Source organism: Sander lucioperca, chromosome 2, assembly GCF_008315115.2.
Source record: "Sander lucioperca isolate FBNREF2018 chromosome 2, SLUC_FBN_1.2, whole genome shotgun sequence".
NCBI lineage: Eukaryota > Metazoa > Chordata > Actinopteri > Perciformes > Percidae > Sander > Sander lucioperca.
The window spans coordinates 9,310,908-9,331,935 of NC_050174.1; the positions used below are offsets into that span (position 1 = coordinate 9,310,908).

A 21,028-nucleotide genomic window follows, 5' to 3' on the forward strand; every position below is an offset into this window, starting at 1 on the left:
AACCAGTATATTATCTTTCATATATCAACCCAAATCTGGAAATGGGTAATTTTCAGTGAGGAAGCACACTCACTTACTTGCCCGTAACGATAAAACACATTGTCTGAGACTGTGTGTGAGCCGGCTAGAAACCACACAGAGAGTGTGTGGGTGAGAGAGAGAGAACTGTGTCTGATATTGCTCTCTGCAATGGTGGGACAAATTGGAGCCAGACAGGCTAAAACGAGACCCAAAACAACATGTCCCACAGACGGACCACAGCATGGGCCTTGGGGGGAGAGCCGAGAGGAGGGGAGTGATACACATATGGATTAGAGAGTAATACAGAAAAGGAGACATATGTTACTGATATAGTCTCTAATGATGGCTTTGAATCAAAAGCAGAAGATTGTAGGCTTTTGAAGTCTTCTTTGGTGGTTGAGAATGGAACCGAGTTATCATATTAAATCAATCAGGCTTATTAGGTTGCAGTGTTGTGTTATATTGTCTTGTACCGTGCTGGGTTATGTGTTGTGTTTTCTTTTGAACTCTGCTTTGTGAGTGTGTTGCAGAGGAAGAATGAAGATAACAGGACATGTAACCTTTTCAAACATCCACATCTAACCAATGTGTCTTGTTGTGGTTACCTGCAGGTCTTCAGCAGGCTTTTGACAAGGATTGGGAGGCCGGCCGCATCACCCTCAACAGCTACAGGAATGGCTCTGATGATGGCGTCCTGGCGTACAAGCTTTTGGTGCAGACGGGACGCAGGGACAAGCCCATCAACTTCAACCTGGTATGTTCAGGATTTAAGAACATTTTAGTTATTCCCTACAATTAAAAGTGATTCAAAGCTAAGATATGAGGAAGTGTACACACACAACTGTATTACATGGACTGCGATCTGAGGATAGACTTGAGAGAGATACTGACACCAGTGTCAAAGCTGATTTGTCATTTTGTATGTACATGTATATCTATGTGTTCACTGTGTTATGTCATGTGTGATTAGGGTTGGAAGAGCCACACTAAAAACTGTGTCTCTCTATCCATCTTTACCTCTTTTTCCCTGTGTCTGTCTCCATCTTCTCTCTGTGATGACTTTTTTTTAAAGCTCTCACTGGGGCTGCAGCCTGCCTCTGAAAAACCTATTAACTCTTTATTTAAACCATTTTTCACACTTGGTAGTGTGTGTGTGTGTGTGTGTGTGTGTGTGTGTGTGTGTGTGTGTGTGTGTGTGTGTGAGTAGGGCCTTGACAGTGAGATGTCTTCCCTTTTGAGTTTGACACTTTGTTAGTGATTCCACAACAGAGAAACTAATGCAGGCCCCAACGGGTCTATAAATAATGTGTCTGGATTCTGCAGCCCAGTGCATGTCTAAAACAGTGTGTTACAAAATATTTGCATATTTGTTGCATATTTTGACATATTTGAGCTAATTGACTTCACTATGCAGCTAAATTAGTTAAACTTTTTTAGGTTTACTAGTGTGTCAGAGAAATGCTTATTTGCTGCATTTAAACACCAGGGCCCGCTGAAAGTAATGTGACAGTTACTTTGACGAAAAAGGCAATGAGATAGTTTAAAAGGGGTTTAAGTTCAAATAAATCATCCACCAAATGCAGAGGAAAAGCTCCTTTGTTTCCCTCTGCTCAATTCAGGAGTCCAAACATCATACAAAATGTGTGTATTATGTGATATATTACAACAAACTGTTATATTAAACACACAGAAATTGCAAAAAAAATGTATTTGCTTGTGTCATTTGCTCAATATGACTTGCAAGTCTGTGTACCCTGGTTTGGGAGAGAGGCTACTGTGCACCATTTTTTTGCTGTCCAGTGTGTCAGTGCAGCAAATGACTTTTTGGGTAAAAAAGCACCCAGATTTCATCACTCTGTACACAATGCTGTAAATGCCAGTATACAACAGAGGTAGCAATCTTAATCTTCTGACAAGCACCAGTTCAGTGTGGAATTGGAGAAGTGTTTGACATCCAACAATGACACAAGTCAATCTAATGAGCAGCTAAGGTGGATACATGGATACATGGCTGCATTATTTGGCAGGAAACAGCGCAAAACAGAAAATAAGGCACTGGAGAAATAAACAAAGAAAATTCTTGGCCAGGATTTCTGAAAAATCCAAACAAGCCAGGTCCTTTTCAACACTGAGATAATTTCCCGTAGAGATAATTAACTAACATATAGCTCTGCTGTGTCTGGTGTTTATTTATATTTACGATTTGTGTGTGAGTGTGTGCTCAAGTCGTGCATGTCCACAAAAACTATTTTCCCCCCTCTACTCTTAGCTGTTTGTTTTTGTCTTTTTATCTTACCCATTGAGCTTCATTGCAACAGCATACTACTCTTCCCATCCCTTACACTAGCCTGCAGGAAGCAGAGGCAGGCCTGGTGTGCGGCCCTGTGACATCACTTCCTGTGCCTGTGAGGGAAGTGTATTTGCCTGGGCTTCCCGTGACAGCTTAAAGACATACAGTTGTTGTGTATCCCGCTGTTAAATTCAATCCAGATCCTCTGGAATCTGGCTCTCTTTCTTGCCCCCTCTCTCTCTCACTGCAACTCTCCTTCACCCAATCCTGCTCACACTACCACTCTTGCTCTTTCTCTCTCAGTCCCTTCCTCCCTCCCTTTCCCTCTCTCAGTCCTCCACTGCTGTCTTTTTTCAATGAGGGGAGCTGAAACACGTGGTTTCTTTGAGGCAGCTCTGTGTGTGCACATTTGTATATTTTGAGTGTGTGTTCTGCTTTTGTCTGTTGTGCGTGCACTTACAGCAGTAGCTGTTTTTGTGTCTCAAAATGAGGACCAGATCTTTTCCAACCCTGGCAAATTGCAAAGCTAGATGTTTTATTTTGATATGCCACTCCATGGATCTGTGCAGAGGTGTTCTGGCTTTGATCTGCTGCTGCAAACATTGTCTGTGAGTCATATGGTAGCTCTCTGTGTGTGTGTGTGTGTGTGTGTGTGTGTGGTTTGAAAATAAGGCAATAGAAAGATAAAGCTTTGGAGAGTGATACATAAGGAGGTGGGTATGAAGAGAAGGAGGAGGTGGAAAGTTTACAAGTATTCAGGGGGGCCATGCTAATGTTATCGAGAGTTCTTTTCTTCTCAGGGCTGGGTTGGTCTGTGGCGCCGGGCATTCTGGGTACCCGTAGGGGTCAGAAGAAGCAAGTGCGAGCAACATTTGTACAGATGTTGTGTTATTTTTATAGCTCTACTCCATTTGCTGGGTGGCATTTCCTTTAGTGTTAACAACCAGGTTAACTGCACACAGACGCGCTCAGGGACTCGAGCCAATTTTTTTATTGTTACGCTAACTCAAGCAATTGTTCTCTCCTCACCCCCCATCACAAAAAAAAAACACTACTCCTTTCCTCATCCACCTAACCCCATGAGTCCAGCTTCACCCCCAAAACTCTCCCTGCCTCAGAACTAGAAATTTATAGTTCCTTGAAGGGAGAGCGGAGTGCAGTAATGGTTTAACCTCTCAGGAGGAGGTAGCAATGCTAGGCTACACTCCTCTGGTTCCACATGGGAGGGCGAAAGTAATGGCTCTGAGTAAACCAGCCATTCTTGTCTTCCTACTGACCACAGCTGCCACAGCAAATGACACCGACTGAAACAGCTTGGGAACAGTCTGCAACCAGACAGAAACACTGTGTGGGTTTGGTCTGATTCTGGATGTCAGAAGGTTAGCTACAGGCTAATAGAGACTTTGTTTATCTTTTATCTTCTAGCTCTGGTTTCTAAGACTGAGGGTAACTACAATGTAAAGGAACCTGAGCTAAGCAATGTTGCTGGAGTTAATATAGTTTTGACAAAGTACCTCAGTGTTAATGTTATGATATGTTGGGTAGGGGTGCACGATTCAGAAAATGTCACGATTTGATTTGATATTGATTTTCAGGCTCAAGATTCGATTCAAAATCGATTTTCGATTCAAAAACGATTCTTGATTTAAAAAAAAAACAATTCACAGTATGTAAATGTAGTTACTTTTCCCATGTGATTGCAGTAGACATACAATAAAAAAAAATTTAAAATCTTTTTTTTATTCAAAAATGTGAATTGATTTTTTTTTTGCACACCCCTAATGTTGGGCATGATTGCACGCATAAACAAAATCTATAGCCATGTTAGTAGTTCTGTGAGGATGTACTTAGGCAGAGTAGTGCTTTAAGCTAAAGCTAACATCAACATGTTAACATTGACAAGACTTATATGCTGATGTTACAGTAAGCAGCAATTATGTGTACCATGTTCATCATTTTATATGTTGCTAATTAGCAATATGTTAGAAATTATATTTTTTTTGCAGGCATTTGGTTACAAACCAAAGTATAGGGCACATATTTTGACCTGATGATGGTGGTAGAAGGAAACTCGAAGGATCACTAAGGTTATTACAGTTAATTCTTAGGGGACATGAATGTCTGTACCAATGTCATGTCAATCACTCAAAACTAAAAAAGTCAGCCTCACGGTGGCACTAGAGGAAAAGTCAGGTGTTCACCAAAGTCATTAGGATTCTTCCTCTGACCACCATTAATGTTCGTACCAATTTCAGGGCAATCCATCCAATAGTTGTTGTGACCTACTGACATACCATTTCACTCATCTGTTCGAAAGTCAAAATCATAATGCCAGATTAGAGCTTGTCTCATACAACAAATATCAATATACTGGTACATTTCTCACTATTAGAATTAAGACTTGGTAGTACACTTATCTTCGACAGCTACTTCTTGACAGAAAAGCGCTACAGGCTTTCTTCAGAAATGTGTTCAGAGTGGTCAGGACATTGGGCCTGAGGTTGGGCCAGCCAATATCTACTGTATGTAAAGGGAGAAGCTGATTCAACATTTTCCATGTTTTAATGTGGCATGATAATTCTGGGAAGCTGTGATGAGAAGTACGGGAATTTTCAGAAAGACGACCAGTGTTTGACTTGTTGATTTTTCTTTGGTTGGAAAGAGAGAGGGACTACTATTTGACTCCTATTTTGAAAGCTGCTCCGTTCTCTTGCACTCATGCATGTGTATAAGTAAGCATTTCTGTGGTCAGTTCACCTGTAGAATGTTTTGGTTAAACATGTCCTATTTCCACAATACCTTTTTGTGTCCAGTGTATACTTAACATCCACAAATATGATTTCCTATGCAAGCTCCACCTAATTTTTTAAAACCTTAATTGCACATTATCCATTTTCTAATTATTACATATTTGACATTTAAAATTTGGCTTAGCCCAATGTAAATGTGAAGGACCTAATTTAATTTAGATGCATGCGAGTATGTGTCTGAATGTTTTAAGAGAATACAATAGAACAGAACTTATTTGTCCTAATTAATAATCATGGTACCATCACTAATTCATCTCCTTTGTGGGTTTTGTAGCTGACTCGTCAGAGGCTTGTGGATGCAGATGGGATCATCAACCCCGGGGCTTTCTACATCTACCTAACCGCCTGGGTCAGCAATGATCCGGTGGCGTATGCCGCCTCGCAGGCCAACATTCGCCCACACCCTCCTGAGTGGCTCCACGACCGTACTGACTCCATGCCTGAGACACGCCTCAGCAGTAAGTCAGCATCCTCACAAAATATGCTAAAAGTAAAAGCAGGAAGTCTTATAGTGTAATATAATGAAGCTTTGCTTCAACACAAGGAAGGAAATGTCAATAATAATGTTTGCTTCAACAAATGAAGCTAATTTAAAATAAAAAGTTCATACCTTCTACACGGTACAGTTGAACAAATTGCATTTACTGAAAATTTAAGCCATTTTTTGTGGGGCTTATTGGACTTGGCTGCATGTGACCAGTGTTTACCTCTTGTGGTTTGAGTTATTGCGCCTTGTCTGCCTCTTAGCATTAAGTGAGGTTGTAGACTTTACTGTACCAATGCGGTGTGTGTACGTTTGTGTATGTGTGAGCTCAGGTTGCAAGGCTCAGGACCAAGACACAGCTAACTGTGGTTCTTCTAATGGTGCCTGTGGTAAATGCTATAATCCTGGCTACCATGGGGCCTGAACATTATACACACACACACACACACACACACACACACACACACACACACACACACACACTATTATTAAAACTCAGTGACCCCAAACACTACACACACCCTGTTCTCATTTTCCTGCCACACACACAGACTGTAACTCACATAAAAAAAGTATAGTCATATTGTTGTTTGATTCTTGCCTGTGATTTGGTACAAGTCAGGAAGTGCTCCACGGGGGAGGAAAGTGATTGGATAACAAGGAGATACTTGGTTTGAGTGGGATGCACAATTGGATAACAAGCAGGAAGTCCTTTATGGGGGGAGATATGATTGGATAAGCAGCGTGAAGTGCTTGGCTATGCGGGAGCCCCCGGAGCAGATCTGTGTTGGCTAAAAGCCAACTGGTGTCCTGATGGAAATTTATAGTTGAGATTATAACGGGCCAAATCATGTTAGCAAGTGCTCCTGTCTGACCCTGCAGGCACTGTGGGATATATACCCACTCACACCAACACAAGGCAGTCCAAAAACATATACTTTTATAAGAAAAAAGGTTGATAGTTGCAGAGTAAGTCTTTCGATCTGCCGAATGCAGCAATGTGTTGTTAATTACACTGCAAGCAAAAATCTGAATGAACACACTGTTTTGACAGCACTAAATATGACTTCATAGCAGGGTGACAGACAGGTATGCGTGTTTATGCATCTATATTACACTTTATGTGGCGGTGCTAAGTTTAGGGTGTGGTAATGGCCATGATTCTGACATTGTAATTACTGTGAATCAACGTTAGCTCTGACACTCTGCTGTGTCTGGAACTGATAGGCCCTCATTAGCCAGGCTGGGCCACAGACTGGCTGGGTTTGAGTCAATGGAGCTCTGTTTCACGCTGCTCCACCCACCCCCACCACCACCAACACACACACACACACACACACACACACACACACACACACACACTTGCCCACAGATGTAGCTGCTCTTGGAACAAGGTTGGATTAGGGAGGGAAAGTCTTGATATTGGTGGTTTGGCTGAAGAACAAGAACAAAATTATCAGAACCTAATGCTAGTTAATCAGAATAGACAAATATCATCTGCAGATGTCATCGTTGCCATCGTTGATTTATATGATCACTTTCTTAATGTTCCTCAGTAATATGTTTCTCTGAATTAAAATTTCATCATCTTGCAAGGCTGTGTGGCCCATGCTTCCAAGGCCCCAAAGTGCATCATCAATTGCTGTATAGGTTCTTACAAAAATGATGTGGTGATTACAACTAAATATAGTTCTGCTCCTTTTTTACTTCCAACAAGTTGACCGTCCTCTCATTGTCTCTCCATCCAGTCCCAGCTGCTGAGCCCATCGAATACGCACAGTTCCCCTTCTACCTCAACGGGCTCCGGGAGACGCCACAATTTGTGGAGGCCATCGAGAGCGTGCGGGCTATCTGCAGCAACTATAGCCGACAAGGCCTACCCTCCTATCCCAACGGATACCCTTTCCTGTTCTGGGAACAGTATGTTAGTCTGCGCCACTGGCTCCTGCTGTCCATCAGTGTCGTGCTTGCCTGCACCTTTCTGGTCTGTGCCCTCTTCCTGCTCAACCCGTGGACCGCCGGCATCATAGTAAGTGTTAGAGAAAACAAATAGACAATAGACACAATAACATGGTAATACATGGTTGATAATGGCCGGATAAACAGACATTATATTCATACACTACAACAGATGTCAGATAATTGTTAAGAAAAAATACCCATGTACTCATGTTACCTACTTTTCAAAAGCGTAATATGTCACTGGTTTGGATAATGTTACAAACAGGCCCACTTCTTAACATAAAGAGGCACAACCCCCCAACCTTCAGTTATTAAAAAATATTTTTTTCCTGTTCTCCACCCTTTATTTCCTGGTTTTTATATGTGGTCCAGAAGGCATCTCAGAGAGAACAGAGTCAAAAAGGAGAAGGAGTGCTGTGTGTTATTGTAGCCCCAGTCACTACGGTTTATCTTGTGCTGTTTTGTTATGGCCCATCTGTTTAGTCTAGTCCAACACTCCCAGACACCAATGCTGAAATAAATGTGTAGAGGAGCACAAAGTTGCTCAGACAACTTGCTCCCACTCCAAACCTATAAAAAGTTAGATTTTATTTTCATCCTACTCTTCCCCTCCTCTCACAAAAGGAGTTTCCAAGGATACACGCAAACACATTCACATACACAGGCACACAGACACACACTTTGAGCACACATGCAGACATGTATATACTTGCGCACATACAGTATAACTGTGTAAACACACAGGTACATAATTCACGCAAGAAACACATACACAGAGTGCTCTGGTTTTTCTCTCTGGTGGGTTGTATTTTACAATGGGCAGTGGCCAGGCCACCCGAGCCCTTAAACAGGGGAGGAGGGGACCTCATGCTCATCCTTCAGGCTTTACTAGCAAGATCAAAAGACAAGTTATGGAGAGGCGTCAAGCTTAACCATTTGCTCTGTCCAGGACCAGACCACCGCCAGCCCTACTACATCAAACACTCAACCTTAAGCCCTTTCAACCCCTCTTAGCTATTGGAATCCATCTTAACTACATGGACAAGCCTGTTTTAAAATGCATGCCTTGTGTTTTGGTTTATACAAAAATCTAAAATTAAAGGCGGAAAATCCAAAAAAAAAAATCTTTAAAAACAGAATAGTTCTCAACCGCATCTAGAGTGATCACTTGTGATCTGGTGTTGCTTCCTGTCCATGTTCTCAATTGACATTTTATCTGTGAGAAAACTGACTTAAAAGAAAAAAATACAGGTAGATAATTTAGCATTTTGCTTAAGTTTTGTCTGTCATAAAATATTCAGAGGAACTAAGTCTACTAAGATCTTAAAAGACTAAAATAGTAGTTGCAAGTTAAAATCCCTGAAAGTTTCTTAATCTGATCATGACCAATATTTTGTCAATATATCTTTCCACTTATGATCAGTCTAAATTGAAAACCGAGCCAGACACACACATACACCACACACAAATATCCCCTCCTGGACACACATTCACATACTCTGTGCTAACTCACTGTATGCGCATATACACACAGCTCCCTCCCCTGCCCTCCTCAGACCTCTTCAAAGGATTTGGGCCCCATGTAACCTGACACCTGTCAGCTTATAATAGCATTTATTCCCAGCTCCTGTCCCGCTTTGCACTGAAGCCCCCATACACACCAACACACACATATTCCGCCCACATGTATGCTTACTACTTAACACCTATAGATAGATACTCACACATGTCATCCTTGTGTATTATTGCCCCCTGTCTGTTTTGGTTACATTCAAAGTCCAGGTTGCCTGTAAATTCACACATCACATGCAGTGAATAATAGTTTGTTTATTATAGAACAATAAAGTAGAAGAATGTTTATGTTTTTTTGATAATTTGATCCGCTATGCCTGCATATATTTTTCAGCTCTGTCACTTGGGAAATGTGCATTATAATAATATATTGATTAGCATTATTTTACCATTTTGGATATAAGGTATTATTATCTTTTGGACTCACACAGAAGAGAAGAAGACATTTGTGACATAAAACTCTGCAGCAACCATTTGAATTTTATCTAAAAAGAAGACAGAGATGTTCCAGAACATTAAATGCTTGCAAAGATTGGTTTATACAGATCAACGTCTTGTAAGAAATGTTGGTATTTTTCCTTAATAAATAGAACAAACTGAAACTATGTGACAAACATATATATATATATATATATATATATATAAATTTGGGATCCTCCATGTGGTGCCTTTCAGCCTGAATCTAACCAATGTCTGTCCTGTCCTGTGTTTGATTAAACATACTGTATAGAAAGTCATAAGTCACTTTTCATAAATATTTATCAAGCGCCTTCCTTTTTTTGTTTTTGTTTTTTTTTAAAGATTTTTTTTTGGGCACTTTCAGCCTCTATTTTTGACAGGACAGATGAAGACATGAAAGGGGAGAGAGAGGGGGGAATGACATGCAGCAAAGGGCCACAGGTCGGAGTCGAACCCGCTGTGCCGAGGAGCAAACCTCCACACCTGGGCGCCCGCAAGCACCTTCCTTTTTAACAGAAGCTCCTCTTCTCCCCTTCAGGTGTTGGTGCTTTCTCTCATGACTGTGGAGCTGTTTGGCTTCATGGGGCTGATGGGAATCAAGCTGAGTGCTGTCCCTGTGGTCATTCTCATCGCCTCTGTAGGCATTGGAGTGGAGTTCACCGTCCATGTAGCCCTGGTAGGCATACACATAATGCAACAAACAGTCGTCACTATGTCAATAATAACTAAATTGATTTTTTTTTGTTTTGGAATCAGTGATCCCCTTGAGAACGAGACATAAATTATGTTTGTGTGTGTGTGTGTGTGTGTGTGTGTGTGTGTGTGTGTGTGTGTGTGTGTGTGTGTGTGTGTGTGTGTGTGTGTGTGTGTGTGTGTGTGTGTGTGTGTGTGTGTGTGTGTGTGTGTGTGTTTTTTGTAGGCGTTCCTGACAGCCATAGGGGATCGTCACAAGCGGGCAGTGCTGGCATTGGAGCACATGTTTGCTCCAGTACTCGATGGAGCCTTTTCCACCTTATTAGGTGTCCTAATGCTCGCTGGCTCTGAGTTTGACTTTATCGTCAGGTGAGTACAAAAATCAAGCCTTATGAGAAAGTGCTACATTCATTGAGACGAATATACAAGCACGTACAAAGGTTATCGTATGGTGTCTCTGTGGCATCAGTAGACCGTTGAGACCATGCCTCAACCTGTATGTCACACAGTAATCTTCCTGAGCCACCAATCATGCATGAAGGCTCTTCGCTTTCTTTCTCTGTTCCCTCCCTCAGTCTCTTTCTCGTCTTCCACCCACATCTCCCTTTCATATTCCCTTGCCGTAAACCTCATCCCTTTTCCAGCTACCAGTGACATACCTGGTTGTTTTTGTTGGTCAATTTCTGGGAGCTTGCTCTCCAAAAAAACTTCATAAACAATCTTCACCCTCCTCTCCCCTGTGTATTTTCTTTCATCCTTCTCTTCTCCCCGTTGTCTCTCATGCCTGACATTTTAGGGGAAACCAGGGGAAGGATGGAGAGTTGAAGGTCAGCAGAAGGAGGAGGACGGGGGCTTGAAGGGAGTAGATGGAGAAGCAGAGGGAAAAAAAGTAAAATAGAGTGAGGGGGAGCGAGAAAGCAGGAAAGTCCTCTGGCTTTTGTAACCTCCTTCAGCTAGTTTAACTGCCCTTGCTAGACATTTATAAGCATGAGAAGGAGTTACGGGGTGAGGGGCTAGAGGGCATTTGTGAAAAGACAGGAGAAGTGGAAATTAAAACCGACACACTGTGGGGGCTCTGCATCGGTGGCTCCTTGTGTGTGCGCGCTCTTGTAAGCGTCAGACAGCAAGGTATCGACCAACCGCTATACAAGAGAGGAAAATTAATGATTCTGTACATTCTTGAGCCTGGAGTATTATGAGAAGTTTCCAGTCAGTGAGCTCACTGAATAATTTAAAGTAGCTGAGGTAGCTGTATAATTTGGTTGACCTGCTCCTTTAAGAAAAGGGAGCGCAGAAAGAAGTCCATGTGATCTGTAAGCACGCAAACTCTGTCATGTGCACACCCCTGCACTCATGCATGCACACCCACACAATCACACATGGTCCCCCTCATACACACACACACACACACACACACACACACACACACACACACACACACACACACACCAACCTGCTCCCTGACCTTGTAATCATGGGGGTCAATGATGGCGTGCCTGCCAGTGAGAGCACACACAGATACACACTCAGAGAGACACACACAAACACAGGGAGGCCTATAGAGCGTCTCTCCTCACCTCCAGTGGTGTGCTCTGGTTTCTGGCCCCGTCCCGGGCCTCCATTTAAAGTTTCTGCTGTTGTCTGAGCAAACAAAGCAGCGCCCCAAGACGGTGCAATAACAACAGGCCCAGCTCGTATTTTTTTGCTTGCGCTGAAAGAAATGTTTCCCTGGCTTTCCCCGTCAGCCCTGTGAATGTTTTCACTCTAAACACCCCGGCAGGGCACTCAGCCTGGTATGTGGGCTGCACGCGTGCATGTGTAGATGTGTGTGCAAATGTGTGTATCCGAAGGTGACGTGGCGTTTACCCCTCAGGGTGCCTATGGATATGCTAACTGTAGTGATGACACAGTTATTTCAGTTCCACTTACAGAAACAGTTCTGATAATCTAATAAAGTAGATGAAGGATGGGTAGGTGGGCTTTAAATACTGTATATATATATATATATATATATATATATATATATATATATATATATATATATATATATATATATATATACATATATCATGTTTGTGGGTAGAGCTTTACCAGAGACCAAGTCAAAGGTCAAATCATAGGAACTTGCTTTCAGTGCCAATTTACTACGAAGGACTCCAAGTTTGAAATTGAATTTGGCATGTTCTCAAATGTTTTTGAACATGAACTTTGGGCAAAAGTTCACTGCAAACATTGAAGGACTTTCTGTCAATGCCAGAAGGTGGAGTTTAAATTAGATGATCCAGGAAATAAACCCCAGTGATGAAATTGGACCTTCCTTAACAAGTAACTACTTTCATAAAAGAAAATCTTCTCCTATCCACCCATCATATGTTTAAGAAGCAATAGTTTGCATTGAAAAAAAGTACTTCATGTAATTGTTTGTTTAATGTTAAGAGGACTCCCATCAGTGTCGGCTCATGTGCTGACCTTGGTTTCAATTTTTTTTTAAATTGTTTTTAATATTGTAAATATCAGCCTTGATTCAGGTCAAACTTGATTATTAAAGGTTTCTATTGATTACCAATACCTCCTCCCTAAACCAACCAACCTGAAAGGTGCTAAGTACACCTACAGATCAGGTGCTTTCTGTCACTTTAGTGGGTCAGCAGGAAATGTGAAAGTACAGCCATAATAAATCAACCTTCAAAACAACACATCGATTGTCCTTCCCCATTTACCTGAAAGATGCAAAAGCACAGGTACCTTTTTGAATTTACCAATGTGCTGCCAGCTTAGCACTGCTGCTCACAACATGCAGCCCGGTTCTCAGGTCACATTCATGTACCAGCAACAACATTAAATAAAAATTACTCTAGCTGGTCTTATTGTTCTTCATGGGAAGTGTTTCACCAAGTTACTTCATCTGTCTGTCTGCAGGATAGATCTGGCTCTGCTCTGATTTTTTGACTCTCTCTCAGCTTCTCTGTTACCCTCTGAGAGTAAACTGAAGTGAGAAAGTACTGAGAGAGGGAATTCAGATGCCTGTGGTATGAAACTGCATGTGAGAATGGGAGGCAACATACAGTATACCAAGGCTCATATAAAACAGGCTAGATCTTATCAATTGTATATAATTATGCATTTAGGGTAAATTATTTCTATAAACTGAATGTATTATGTTTTGGAATATAACTCACATGGCATAGTTTAGTGTGGAGCAGCCGAAGTGTGTGTCCATATAAGCACTCCCAAATTATCATGAAGGCATTTTGCATATTTAGTAAGCTTCCATCCTGTTTCACAGTCAGACACAGTGTACCAGTATTGTGAAGGTGAGGCCACCCATGCTGGGTAGACAAGAACCAGCTCTCCTCACTTGTGGCTCCTCTGTACAATTGTACAATGTCTGCCTTCCTGCGCACACACACACACACACAAACACACACGGATTAGTTATGAATGTGCGTTTAGTTTGAGGCCCAGCTGCATAGCATACCAGCGCATCTACACCGCTGTTAGCTCACTTAAACCTTACCCGAGCACACACACACACACACACACACACACACACACACACACACACACAGATTAGTTATGAATGTGCGTTTAGTTTGAGGCCCAGCTGCATAGCATACCAGCGCATCTACACCTCAATTAGCCCACTTAAACCTTACACACACACACACACACACACACAAAGTCATAGTCAAGAGTCAGGCGAAGGGGTTCATGGTTCATCAGTGTGTCCCTGATAACCTGAGAGCTTTCACTGGAGAATCAAGGGAGGAGGAGGGGGGGGTTAGAATGGAGTTCGGGGGGTCTTACCTGATACATTGGAGATTTAATTAGACGGAGGGGATTGTGGAGTGGCCGGGAATTTCACAGGGGCTTAGCTGGAAAGAAGGGAGAGAGAAGCGAGGCAGAAAAGAGAGAGAAAGAAATAAAAGAGAGGGAGCGAGTCCAGGGAGGGGTGGCGCTCTGAGGGTCCCCTTCTCTTCTTCCTAGACTAAATTGTTTAAATTCTATACCCTTCACTTCATTTGTTTGCTTCTCCCTCACTCTTTTTTAGAGCCAAGAGGAGAGGTGCCCCCCACCCTAACACCCCCACCCCCCCCCCCCTTTTCCCCTCCCTTACCCCTTTCCGCCTCCCTTCACATTCCTCACTGCTTTGTTTTCTCCATGTTTGCTTATACACCACACACCCAAGAGAGAGTACCCTCGCCCCCAATAACCCCCCCCCCCTTTTTTTTTTCCTTCCGTGCCTTTGAATTAACCAGCTCTAGCTAATTATGCTTCCCCTTTCTTTTCTCTCTGCGGCTTCTTTAAGACTAACCCTGTTTGGCAGGACTTAGAAACACACAAGGTACATTTCTGTTTTGCTCCTCAAAACCACAGTGCATGCCTGCCCGTCTGTGGGGGGGGGTTATATATATATATATATATGTGTGTGTGTGTGTGTGTGTGTGTGTGTGTGTGTGTGTGTGTGTGTGTGTGTGTGTGTGTGTGTGTGTGTGTGTGTGTGTGTGTGTGTCTCTCTGTGGAAGTATTATTTCGGACGCGTGTAATGGTTGATTTTGCACGTGTCTCTCAACGTCTAAAACTCTGTGGTTTGTACGGGTATTTTCTTTTTTTCTTCGCTTTCTGTTCTTGTTTGTCTGTGTTAGCGTGGGCACCTATTTTTTTATGTTCCAGTAACAAAAATTTTAAGTGGTTATGGGCTTGGTGTTTCATCCTTACATGCTGCATTTAGTTTAATTATTCCTGGGATTAAAGTTTTTGCCCTCTGCTCAACTACTTTTGTGTGTTGCAGGTATTTCTTTGCCGTGTTGGCCATCCTAACAGTTCTTGGAGTACTGAATGGACTGGTCCTTCTTCCAGTATTACTGTCATACTTTGGGCCCTATCCAGAGGTAAGATCCCAAAGAATGTAATCTTAGTTAACTAGAAACTAGAAAAAGTAGCCTTTTGTGTGGAATACTCACTGCTGCCTCTTCACCTTCTCTCCTCTCACCTCTCAGGTGTCTCCAGTCGATGGTCGTAGCAGGTTACCCACCCCGTCCCCAGAAGCCCCTCACGTGGTCCACTTCTCAGTTCGTCCTCACCACACCACCGTGGCCACCACCACCTCTGGTGCAGCTTCTGACTCGTCAGACACGGAGTACAGCTCTAACACCACGGTGTCCGGTATTAGCCAGGAGCTGCACAACTACAACCTGCCCTCACAAAGAGGACAAACTCGAGCAGAGGAGCAGCAGTACCACCTCCAGACCAACAGGGGCAGAGCAGCCAGGACCGATGAGGAAAGGAGAGCAGGATCAGGGCATAGGCGCTCAGCTAGGCAGCCTGACCCTCCGGCCTATTCTGTGTCTTCGGTAAGAAAATATCCCCCATTGTTTTGCATGTAGTTCTAGTAGTAGATTTTCTCATTTGTTACTTTAAAGAAATAAATATCTCATTGTCTTGCTCTACAGTCCTCTCAGGGTTGTGATTCTGGGCCCCAGCCCAGGACTACTCAACGTAACAGCAGCAGGGACCCCAAGAGCCAGCTGCACTGGCAGGCCCTGCCCCCAGCCCGCCCGCGCATGGACGCTTTTGAAACTGCTACTGAGGCTGGGGGCCATTATGGCTCACACGGTCATAGAGAACACTCAGCAGGCCACAGAGCCCGCTCTTCCCACAACCCACAATCCAATCACCACATCCCGCGCCATCACCCCAACCCCACCCCATATTGCCAACCCATCACCACGGTAACAGCGTCAGCCTCCGTCACTGTCGCCGTGCACCCGGCCCCCTTGTCCAACCAGGGCCCCCCTGCTTCCTCTTACCCAGGATACACTGCAACAGACAGTTACTGCTCATCAGGGGCGGAGGGGCCAGAGCCTGCCTTTCAGGACCCACATGTGCCACTGGACACCGACACAGGGGCCAGAGGAGTCAACATGGAGGCTATGGAGCTTCAAGATTTGGAGTTTGAGGCAGCTGAGAGTAACAGTGGTAGACGGGCAAGCTGAGGTGAACTTTTACCTACTTCAGTAGATCCATATGTAGTACAACTGTCCTTTTAGTAAAGTCTGTTTGATTGTAAAGTACTGACAGTATAATCTCCTTTTTGTTTCCAGTTGTGGTGAACGGAAGTACAACAGCCAAAGATGGATTCCTCTGTATTACTAAGCAGCTGACCTGGCCTGGCACAGTCCAGCCCAGCATGGCTCAGCCCGACTCGCCCACGGCCCTAAGCAGCGAGAAACTCGTCAGTGTTGCCGTCATGGTGCTCATTCTTACTGTAACCCAGTGGACTATTGTCTTAGATATTTCTATCTATATTTAAAAGATGTATACATATGTAAATATGAACAAAAAGTAGCTATAATTTTAGGAGCTGTACAACTCCTCATGTTAACAGACTGGGGCTGCCATTTTATATGGTGTGTGTGTGTGTGTGTGTGTGTGTGTGTGTGTGTGTGTGTGTGTGTGTGTGTGTGTGTGTGTGTGTGTGTGTGTGTGTGCGCGTGTGTGTATGTGTGTGTGTGTGTGTGTGTGTGTGTGTGTGTGTGTGTGTATGAGAGATAGATCTCTGATTACTGTTCACTCATCTGTGGATCTGTGCCATTAGGAAGCTTCATCTAGACAAAAAATACCTGTCAGCATTCACTGTGGCTGCTCAAAATATTTTTTTAAAATAATATACATTTATAACTCTATGCAAATGTATCTTTAAACAAAAGAAGTGATCTGTCTATGTGTGTGTGTATGTGTGTGCTTGCATGTGTGTGCTTGTACTAGCAGTTGTGTGTAGGGCTGTATGATGTAAAACACCCCCATGGCTTATTCAGCAGATACATATTCAGAACAGACTGACATTTACACTCATTTAAAACATGAGGGAATTGTTAGAATTATCAAACAGGGCTATGGTATGTGTGTGTGCGTGTTTATGTGTGTGTGTTTGTTATTGTATAAAGGTACGCATGTTAAACTATTAATTTTTTATCACAAACCTGTGGTAGTTATGAAACAATTACTGTTTAACTTGACACGCTATGCGTGCTATTTAAGACGAGCAGATATGAAGAAATTTTAAAAGCTGTTTTGTTGTGCTCTTTTAGTTATCGCCTCTGCATTGGAACCTGTTTCTGCTCTCAGCTTTGTATCACTGTCTGTTAGGTTGTTCTCTGGTTGTATTTTACTGTAAGAGGTTATGTATTGTTTAACCCTAGCAGGCTCAAAACAGGTTCTGTCTTGTATACTGACATACGAGCAGTAAACCCACCTCAGAAACTCACTCTGCCATTACAGGGACATTCACATTACTGATTCTGGAACAGGGTCAAACACGGGGCACTAACTCTGTGTCTAGTGGATAAGCTAAAACTCAGACTGTATACTGTACGACCCGATTCAACATGGCACTTGACTGCATTTAAACTTCATTCACAGGAATATCTTGCCTCAAGTAGCTCTTTATTTCTGGCCAACAAATAAGCTAGCCCACACATCCTGCTAAGGGATAACCCTTATATGGCCTGACAATGTGCTCTATGCGTGTCTCAATGTATATGTATGTATAAACATTTACTGTATGTGTGTGTTGGTCCATCTTCTCACTCTGTCTCAGCTCTCCTTGTGACAGTAAAAAGACAACTGGCCCCGATTTGGCCTCAGCCGTCCCCACTGACCTCAGCTAATAAAAATCCACAACATAACGCCATGACACTAATTGGACGTCCCCCCTCAACTGCCAAATGGCACAGCCCAGAGCCCCAGGGGTCAGAATGTACACTGCCAGCCCCTCTCTCCACCAGCAATGGCCAGTTTATATCTGCATGTGTGTGTCAATGCATGCATACTTGTAAGCCCTCCCACCCCCCACCCCACCCCACTCAGTTCCAGACCCAGGCCCCTTTGACACTGTCACTTACCCCATCCACACCTCAGTTTGCCTCCACTTTCACACTCTCACTTCCTGTTGAACACCTGTAGCTCTTCCCAGAAGTCTTTGCAGTTTTCCTCCTTCTGTCCACCATGTCAGCTGCTTGCATGAAATAGGTTGTTCTGTGTGTTTTTCGTTTAGTTTTCTCCCAAATGTCACATTGGCAGTAGCGGAGAGAATCATAGCTGGCAACTATTTTATTCATTTTTAAATGTTTTGTTTGTTTGTTCTTGTTTTTTAACGTACAATTGCGATATTTATATTTTTGTAATACAAAAATATGTTTTTTTTCTTTCATTATTGTCATGATGCCAGTGGATAACAAATGCAGGGATTTTTATGTCTATTGAAAAAAACACTATTACAGTTTAATGTTTTTACATTAATTTGAGTTTGATCTGTATAAAGTGCTTACTAATGTTAAATAGGAAAAAAAAGAGTATATAACATTTTACACTACAGGTCTCATCATAGCTCTTAGAGGATTTTAAAAGGAAAAAAAAAATCAGTGGTTCTTCCAGACTGCCATTTTGGTCTCGGTTGGCGTGGATGTATGCTGTTTTCAGTTACAAAGATAAATGTATGCCATATAATTTATTTATATGAAAATTTATTTTTGTAGTGTACATAGTAGTTGTCAAGGTATTTGACAGAAGTATATTTTTAAAGAGTTTATATGTAATATCATACCATAACAGAAAAAACCTTAAGGTGCACACTTTCACTGCTAACTGTCTTGTGAGACAACATTGACACCTCCCCTTCAGTATTATGTTCCGATCCTTGGAGAGAGACAGCTGTTTCTATGGGTTTGTCAAAGGCTAGCCATGAAAGTAGAAAACTGTACTAGCTCTCTAAATATTAATGTTCAAACACTGATAGAATTCTAACAAATAAAAATATTATAACTTATTTGTCTCTTTGTTCATAACTTTAATAAATGGAAACTTAAAACGATTGCTTTGGTCTGACTGTGTGTTGATTGTTTCAAAAGGGTTTTGTGCTTATACTTAAACATTTTGGGAAATGCGCTTTCATCCCTCTGCCAGCAGTGTATTCATATTTACTATACTATCTTCTCATCTAACTGCAAAAATGGGAATACATGTATTTTCCAAAAATATGGAACCATTTGTTTAATTTCTGATTTAAAGAAATAGTTTTACTCTGTTTTAGTGACAGCCAGGCACTCCAAACATCACCTCCACAAAAGTCAAAATATTTTTGGTATTTCCTATTAAGCGTAGCTACAGGTAAACATGACCTTCACTCCCTCCCTCCATCGTGTTCTGCAGTATAAAACAGACATCTGGTCTGGAGCCCTGCAACCCTCCCCAACAGCCCACCCAGCTCCGCCCCTGCACCCCCCACCTCCACTCCCTGTTCTGTATGATTTTGAGTGACAGCTTTATAGACTGCAAGGAAATTGGTTGTAGTTACAATACAGCTGGCCTGTTTGGAGTAATGAAAAAGGGCATGTGGCCTTGAGCTTGCTGCACTGATGGTGAGAGAGAGAAAGCGCCTTGTCAACTGCATGGGTGGCAGCTATTTATTCTCATAGTCAAGGGTTGTAAGAGAAGGTTTTTGACTTGCCACTGTGCAAGAAACATGCAACTAAATCACTGTGATCAAAATACAAATATTAAGCAGTTGTCTTTATGTTGTCCCTAACTACAAAAAGAGGACTAGTTTTCCCAAGCCACACTCAACCTGAACCTCAAGAAGGCTGAGGAACTCACTGACCCTGGTTCAGCAGTAGGCATGTCATTATCTTTTAAAGCCAATAAAGGCACACTATTCTGCTGAGTGCTGTCCAACCAGTGTAAAGAAACAGTCTGACATCTTAACAAATGACAGGGTGTGTTTGGAAAGCTGGGTGGCAGGATGTTGTCGGTCATTGAACTTTTCCATCTGGGCTTGACATTTTTAGTCTTTTGCGCGATTAGGATGCAGAGCAAAGGGACTCATGCAGGTTTTGCCCATGTAATGTGGTATCGTAATGTGGCAGTCAAAAACAAAACTCAAGTTCTTTTCAACAATCTCTGGGTGTATAAACACTTTTTTAATGCTGTTTTTAGTGTTTCAAGCACTTATATCCTGACAAAAGTGAAAATGCAACCTCAGTGGATTAATATCAAGACATTCATCTAATGCATTAATGGATGTGTATAATTGCTGAAAGATGAAATATCTGTGATGTGGTTAATTGAGTTCTAATGTTGTTAAGGCCCCTTCACCAGCACTCCCTTCTTTTGTGGACCCTGGAGTCACCAACCCCCACCCCCCCACCTCTTCACCCCTTCTCACAAACATACTCAGAGTTGCCCTCAGAGGTGGAACTGCACATTTTGTGAAGAGTGCAAGCTCCAGGTTGTTAATGAATGAGTGTTTCCTGTACCTGTCCTCTCAGCCAACAGAAAGGGGGTTGGAGGGGGAGAAAGATGGAAGGAGGACGAAAGAGGAAGAGAGAGGAGGTAATTAAGAAGTTCCTTCTCTCCTGGACTAATGGACTGTTCCGCTGTGGCTCTCTGCCCAGACTGGGTGACAATAGAGCGGGTACATACTGTACGACAAAGCTTTTTTCATGTGTAAAGGGAAATTTACAAAAGGGAATTATTGATTCCGCTGTTCCAGTCCTTCTTTTCCGTCCATCTGTCCCTCCCTCTGCCTATTTCCATCCCTCACTCCTTCCTTGAAAGGCTTCTCCATCATCACCTGCCGGCAGAGCTAAACCCTCTGAGTGTGTACTCTCCTCCACATAAATGATTGGACTGTTGACATGACTGCACAGGACACACGCAAACACACTCATGCACTCCTGC

The 21,028-nt window shown here is 42.6% G+C and overlaps 1 protein-coding gene across 5 annotated transcripts in view; it reads left to right on the top strand.

The window, feature by feature from the left end:
• ptch1 (patched 1) overlaps positions 1 to 19,163 on the top strand; it is a 55,863-nt gene extending 36,700 nt beyond the window's left edge. For 4 of the 5 annotated variants that reach the window (XM_031305306.2, XM_035991897.1, XM_031305305.2 and 1 more), the window contains 9 exons: positions 633 to 775; positions 5,396 to 5,579; positions 7,354 to 7,634; positions 10,137 to 10,274; positions 10,518 to 10,660; positions 15,084 to 15,183; positions 15,292 to 15,645; positions 15,745 to 16,288; positions 16,396 to 19,163. In XM_031305306.2, coding sequence (XP_031161166.1) covers positions 633 to 775; positions 5,396 to 5,579; positions 7,354 to 7,634; positions 10,137 to 10,274; positions 10,518 to 10,660; positions 15,084 to 15,183; positions 15,292 to 15,645; positions 15,745 to 16,287 — 1,886 coding nt within the window. In that variant the 3' untranslated portion in view covers position 16,288; positions 16,396 to 19,163. Of the gene's footprint in view, positions 1 to 632; positions 776 to 5,395; positions 5,580 to 7,353; positions 7,635 to 10,136; positions 10,275 to 10,517; positions 10,661 to 14,600; positions 14,637 to 15,083; positions 15,184 to 15,291; positions 15,646 to 15,744; positions 16,289 to 16,395 lie in introns of those variants that run through there. The other variant, XM_031305308.2, reaches the window with a different exon arrangement.
• The last annotated feature ends 1,865 nt before the right edge of the window (positions 19,164 to 21,028 follow it).